The sequence below is a fragment of the Plasmodium cynomolgi genome, chromosome 3, assembly GCF_000321355.1.
Source record: "Plasmodium cynomolgi strain B DNA, chromosome 3, whole genome shotgun sequence".
Lineage (NCBI taxonomy): Eukaryota > Apicomplexa > Aconoidasida > Haemosporida > Plasmodiidae > Plasmodium > Plasmodium cynomolgi.
In genome coordinates, this window is record NC_020397.1 from 978,784 (window position 1) to 985,883 (window position 7,100).

At 26.7% G+C, this 7,100-nt stretch overlaps 2 protein-coding genes across 2 annotated transcripts; both read right to left on the minus strand.

Moving 5' to 3' along the window:
- Window positions 1-432: 432 nt before the first annotated feature.
- Window positions 433-1,418, minus strand: PCYB_033060 (hypothetical protein; the record flags this gene model as incomplete). Its single annotated transcript, XM_004220978.1, has 2 exons — window positions 433-1,140; window positions 1,278-1,418. 2 exons carry the CDS (start codon window positions 1,416-1,418, stop codon window positions 433-435), a joined length of 849 nt encoding a protein of 282 aa, XP_004221026.1.
- A 4,252-nt stretch (window positions 1,419-5,670) lies between these two features.
- Window positions 5,671-6,042, minus strand: PCYB_033070 (hypothetical protein; the record flags this gene model as incomplete). Its single annotated transcript, XM_004220979.1, has 2 exons — window positions 5,671-5,897; window positions 5,955-6,042. 2 exons carry the CDS (start codon window positions 6,040-6,042, stop codon window positions 5,671-5,673), a joined length of 315 nt encoding a protein of 104 aa, XP_004221027.1.
- Between the last annotated feature and the right edge of the window lie 1,058 nt (window positions 6,043-7,100).

The following is a 7,100-nucleotide window of genomic DNA, read 5'->3' on the forward strand; positions in this document are numbered from 1 at the left end:
ACCAAAAATATCTAAAATTAAATTAACACATATTGACTAGGTGTATTAAAGGGTAAAAATTTAAAAAAAAAAAAAAAGAATTATATTTAATTTTTATATATATTTCAATATATATAACTTTATTAAGAGTGTACAATAAAATGTCGTGCAATCAAAAATTCAGTAATGATTAAAAAAAATATCTAATTAATGAATATATAAGAATGTTTCAATATGATAACAATGTCATATGTTTAATTATTCAAGTGGATACTTTTTTAGGGTATAATATTTTTGCAAGACATCATTCACTAAAAAAAACTCTATTAAATTTATTATTTTACTGAGGATATATTTACATTACTACAAAAAAAAAAAAAAAAAAATAAATATATAATATTATATATTCTTATTTATTACCTTTTAATTATGTGTGCTACAAAGCATGAAAAATTATAATACAAACAATGTCAATGCCGCAACACTAGTGGCAATAAAAACATTTGGCGATGACAAATGTAATAAGAAAATGGATATTAATATACTCAGTGGTGAAAATAAAAGAATGTAATCATAAATTAATTCACTAATCCACTTAAAATTGTTAATATATGCATTAATTTTATTCCTCATTTCCAAATATTTACGTTTAAACGTACTCATTTCTTCATAGATTCCATCAAGTGTCGTTAGATCTTTATCCTCAATGTCTATATCCAAATCAAGAAACTCATCCAGATAATCTGGTTCTTCAAAATGTTGAGTTTCAATCAAAATTTCAAATTCTTCAAATTCTTCCGTGTCCTCGAGGGTGTCTACTTCGTCATATTCATATGATCTTTCAGGTAATGAATTAACTTGTAACACATTTTCTTTTCCATTAGATAAATAATTTCGTGTTTGTGATAATTCAGGATTTTTTAATTTAATAATTTTGTCTTTGGTGTTAAGTTCTGGATAATAATTTAAAAACACATTATAATAAGATATCAATTCTCGTAAGCGTTCTTCTCTTTCGTCATCTTCCATATCCTCTAAGGAATATAGATTTGGCTGACTTCCGCTATCGTAACTATCATACTCGGTTAAAACTCTAAACTTTTTAACACTGAAAATGTTCAGCTCACAATGTTTTTCGTCACATAATTTATTACATGAACTCTATAAAATTTGAAAACGTTAAAAATGAATAAAAATATGCGTCACCAAGTTAGTGCAAGGATTTTCGTTATGCGGGGAAAGGCATAAAATCTGAGTAAACTATTTTAACATTTTTTACGTAATCATTTTTATATTACATCATTGGAATTTGAAGAATTCCATAAAAAAAAGATAAATATTAGCACTTGAACATGAAAAAGAAACATATTCGTTCTGCCTATTTGTGGGAATTTCTTAATAATTCCCAAGCTCGTGATAGGTAATTTGTTTTCAAGCATTCTTATATTTTTGCTTACATATACTGATAAATGTACAGTAATATATGTAATTTTATGTTTTTCTTATTGGCCCCTATTTTCTAAATTATGAACAAAATGGTACAATGAAAATTAATTTAAAAAATTTAAAACATAATTAAAAACAAAAACTTCAAAAAAATGATGAACAAAAAGGGATTGAAGAAGCACATATTAATACAAAATTATTAAACCTAAAAAAGTTATAAAATTATTCCTTTTTAATATAAAAAAGAAGAACAGAATTGTTGAATATTCTTTACGTAGAAATTATAAATTAAATTATTAAAAAAAAAAATACGAAAAAAAAAATAAACATAGCTATAATATGGTCGGAATAATTATTCTTCAAATTAGGTATGGACGCAAAAAAAAAAAAATATTTTTACGCTTAATAAAAACACAAAGCGCTATGATTTACATACCAGTTTCATAAAATGTATATATAAATTATTTTTAACAGTAAAGTAATGTTGTATGATTTATTATTATATGATAAAAATATTACATGGATAGTTTTTTTATGCACAATAAATCTATAAATTAAAATTTATATTTGTATTATTCAGGTTTAAATCATTCTTTTTGGTATTAAGCAATGAGAAGTGCGCAAGATAAATAAAGTTATTTTTTTGTAATCCAAAATAAAATACCAAAAATATTTTTACTTGACAACAGCCTTCGTAAATGGGTAAAAAAGGTTTATAAAAAATTTAGTAAATTAAAGATTGATTTATCGTAGTAATTTAATTTGTTACGTTGTATTGATATATTTATAAGTTAAGCAATAAAAATGTATAATCATATATTGTAATGAAAATCGTGCGTTTTTTTATAGTATATAATTTTCACTCTTTTTTGCCTTATCTGAGGTGGATAAAATTTTGCGTTATTCAAAAAATATATTTTGAAAAAACAAAAATAAGTACGCAAAAGATGAGAGGCATATGTAAAAAAAAAAAAGTACACAGCTATTACATATAATGATTACTATTAATTATAACAAATATTGCTACCCTAATGTCTTAGTGAGCATTTTATAGATCTGTAATGAAATATGTATAATAAGAAGTTTACATATTAAAACAGTGCTAATAAAAAATTCGTCAATTATGTAACTTTCGAAATAAAATGAAAAGTTAAAATTGCTACGGATATCATTGCAAATGATAATTCGTATGCTATATTGGAATGCAAATAAATGCCAAGCGAGCATTGCATTCAATAAAATTGGTACGTGTGTGAATCCAGTTTTATGCTTATATAATACAAATGCTGACGTTTGTTCGAAACAAGAGCTTAATAAATATTTAGTTGATATCATGTAATAATATACACATAAATGTTTATGCTATTAAGAAGCATTCGTTCTATTAACACACACTTCTATCTCCAACATTTTGCTATAATGCCTATGACTAACTGGAGCAACAAAAACGGCAATTAACACTTTTGTTTACCATGAAAGGAACAAAGGAAAAGGGAATATATTTTAAAATATTACTTTATCCTTAAATTGTTTTCAAAACCGACGCAATATATATCTAAAGGTAGTCATATTTTGGTTCAAAGTGCACACTGCGCACATGTTGACATTATTATATGCCGTTGAAAATGTTGACAGCGTAGGTTCTCTAACGCATTGTAACAATTCGAGTGAGATGCAAATAAATGGTTAAGAAATTATTATATACGAAATAATATGATAATTTTTTAAGTAGTAAGGTGCAATAAATGCTAAATTTATGATGTACACAAAATAAATAAAGTGTAGAAATAACCGCTGTGTTCATATATGATGAACTGTTGTTAATGTGATATCGAATAACATATATAGCACAAGGGAAACAATTTTAAAACAAGACCATTTCTTATAAATTGTATACTTCAATTAGATGTAAGAGCACATCCAAAATGTGTCAGATTTGTGTAGTAGTTAAAAGAGTTATTTGTTTCTCGCTCCTTTTTAAATCTTATAGTGAAACATTATTTTGCAAAGGAAAAAGCGTCAAATATGCCCAAAAAATTCTTTTATAATATGTGTAGATTTTCATTTCTTGTTGCTTCAAAATAATAATGGCTCATAGGGTGCTAAACGGAGAAGTAATTTGTTCATCATTTCTTAAAAATTTAATTTTATCTTATAGAAAAATTAGAGAATGGACCAATCNTAGTATCTCTTAATGAGACATTTACTATTTTAAGGAGAAATCTTTTGATATACCTAGCGAAGTAAAATGTTTGCAACATGTCATATGGCTATTTACATCGTTTTTATGTGACAGTTGTTTTATAATTAGGTATTTATAGGAATAAATGCCTCTGAGTGTTCAATGGAACATTCACTTGATAATAGCGCCAAAACATCAGTAACATTTCCTATGTTTAAGGTAAAAATGGGAAAATTAAATAATGAACTGAAAAAGTAATTTATTCTAGGGTGGATATACAAATTCATGAAATAAATAAAATGTAAAAAGATATAGGGGGAAAAGTGATAAGGAAAAAAAGAAACTGAAGAATGCATTTTTGCGCATAAATATATTAAGAAAGTATAGAGGGTATACACATCTTCGTTAAGCAAAAAAGGGATAGGCTTAACCTAAAAAATTTGCCATAGTTTTGTTCCCTTATATTTTAAAGGAAAACAGTGTGAATATATGAACATAAATTATGTTTGTGTAAAATTATATTTTGAAAATTATTTAATGATAAGTTATTTGTTCGTATATTAACACAATCCTACTAATGCAGAATATCATGTTTTAATATGATCACCATGTACGGAGCGGAATTATTATTCAAATAATCAAGCTTTTGATAGGGTCTCACCAATGAAATGGTGTAAATTTAGAACAACTTTTCAATAAATTGTGTATAAATAAATTAGGACCGTTTATATAAGTATTGGATTCATCATATGGATATATAGTTTTTAGTTGATAGCTTTAATGTTGCGTTATAAGTCTATTTTATAGTATTTTAAAACATTTTATTTCTTGAATGGAGTGATTTAATTATGACGAAAAAAGGTAGTCCTAAACTATAGGAAAGGGCATTGCTTAAAATTGTGAATGGGGTAAATATAAAGAATAATAAACAAATTATGGGCAACAAATATATATATTTACATAATTAAATATTCATGCAATCTAACTGTTGACAACTAATTAGTAATATAATAAATGCACAATGTATTTATGTTTTTCTTAATTCGTTATGATAATGTTGCACCTTAGCGGCGTAGTGAAATAGCCGAGTCTAAGTCTGCATTGCATTTAGAAATCGTAGCATATCAAAAAATATAGTGGCTAAAAATGTTAACTTTCATGTTTCAGCCTCATATTATTAGAGGCCAGAAATACGATTTCAATGCATCATGAATGGCATATGCAAGCTCGCTATATTTTCAGATTAGTAATTCCATTTCTTATATATATTACCCGACTGATGGAACAAAACGCAAGGATCATAAATAGGAATATACTGTAGAATTTAGCATTTTGTGAATAAAATGTGCACAAAATTAATGCGAACTAAGTTTAATTTATTTCGAGGTCTTTTCAGCATGAATGTTTTTAAATATATACTGTATTGTCGTAAGAGTACGTAAAGACGCAGGAATATTTGTTGAGTGTATAATAGCTTCTTCTTAATCGTCACATGAAATAATTATTTACGCAGTAGACATTGAATAAGAGCAGAAACTAAAACCATAGACTTCTATATAAATATTCATCAAAATAATAAATTATACATTTTTTTTTTATATATGATGTTAGATATTGTTTAAGACATCATGTTACTTCTTAAAATGTAAATAAAAAAAAAAAAAGAAGGAAAAAAAAAAAAATTTACATTTTATAAAAGAAGTACTCGCTGCATGATGTAACTATGGTAATCATTATATAATATATTACATATAGGATGTAAAAGGCTTATGGGTTATAAATATACATATATATATATAGAATACAGAAGGACGTATCTTTTTTAAAATGGGTTTCCTCTCATAATATCAATGAACAATTGATAATTTAAATAAACAGCTAATATATGAATAAACCATGTGTATTAGGAAAAAATAAACAATATCATAATTTAAAATAGAACTCCAAGATAAAATGTAATAATATAAATAAACCCTATCATAAATATAGTACAACATGAAATCGATCTAATAAATATATAAAATCATAATATAACATCAAAATTGCCTACTAAAATGGAATAATTATATTCTTCTTGATTTCTCAGATCTTCTATGTTTGTGATTTTTTGAGAAAGTTTTGTATTTCAAAATTTTATTTGATATTTTTAATCCTTTCTTTAGGTAGTAGGTTCCCAAGAGCATGCTCACAAAGGAAAATGTTATGGCTGCGGGAATTGCCATAGGGTATATGGTCCACGTAGCAAGGTAACCAAAATAATTAGCGACCTTCAGGAATATAAAATAAGAAACTAATGGAAAAGCAACTGAAAGGGACAATACGAGGGGTAACAATGCTTTATTATTACTCATAGCATATGCCAATTTGCTAAGAGCTCCTCTGGGTTTGATTCCCATTTTTTCATCTTGTGCCTTATTTTTTAAGTATCGTAACATTTCTAATTCTACCTTGGAATCAAATTTTCTAAACATTTTACCCAACGCGGTGTTTGCAAAGAAACCTCCACTACGTCTACTGCCATATTTATTTTGTTGTCGTCTTTTTTCCATGTGATAGCGAATTTCATCATCTATATCCATTCTTCTTCTACTAGAGGATCTTCTACGCTTACTACGATGTTTTGATGATTCAGCCATTCTGTGGCTTTCTTCCTCATCACCATCAAAATCATCTCGTTCATCAAAAAGACTATCCATACTACCAAAATTCTTTGATGCATCAACTTCTTCTTCGCCATCATCAAAATTATCCAAGTCTAAGGACTCCTCTGATTTATCAAGGTTATCACGATCCCTCATTTCTTTATGTTTTTTCTTTAAACCGTCGCGGGAACTGCTGCTTTTAGATCGTGAATTAGAGCTATCACTATATTTTACTACACCTAAACGATCCTTCAAAAAGTTCTGGTACGATGCCTCATTAGATTCTAGTCCTCCATTTTCATCGTTCATCAAGGCATTTAATCGGCTCAACAATTTTTTCTCGTCTCCATCTAATAAACCCATTATTTTTTCCCTTAGTAAAATGTTATTCTGTTGTGTTTCTATATCAGTTTCACCCCTTAATGATCTACTAATCCTCACACCTAAGGTGTCATTTTGGCTAGTTCCATTAACCCATGATGTACCCAGTTCAGTTACCTAAAATGTAAAAAGTACATTCAGAATTTATAGAGTACACAAATATTATGATAAAAAAAAAAAAGTTTCATCTTTAGCAAAAAGAAAAAAGTTAATCATAATAAATGCGGGGATTTTAAAATTTAATAGTTATTATCATACGTAGTTGGGATATTGCCAGGAGCACAGTACAAAGCTAAATATAGAAAGTTTCGCAAGTGATATCATTTGTGATTTTTTCTTTAGCGTAAACAAGTTCCAAATTGTGATATATTTTTTGTTTATATATTTGTGGATTATATGATTGTTTTTTTTGTTAATAGGAAATTCTAATAAAATCGTTTTGTATGTGATTTACTGTTTTTTCTAAAGTG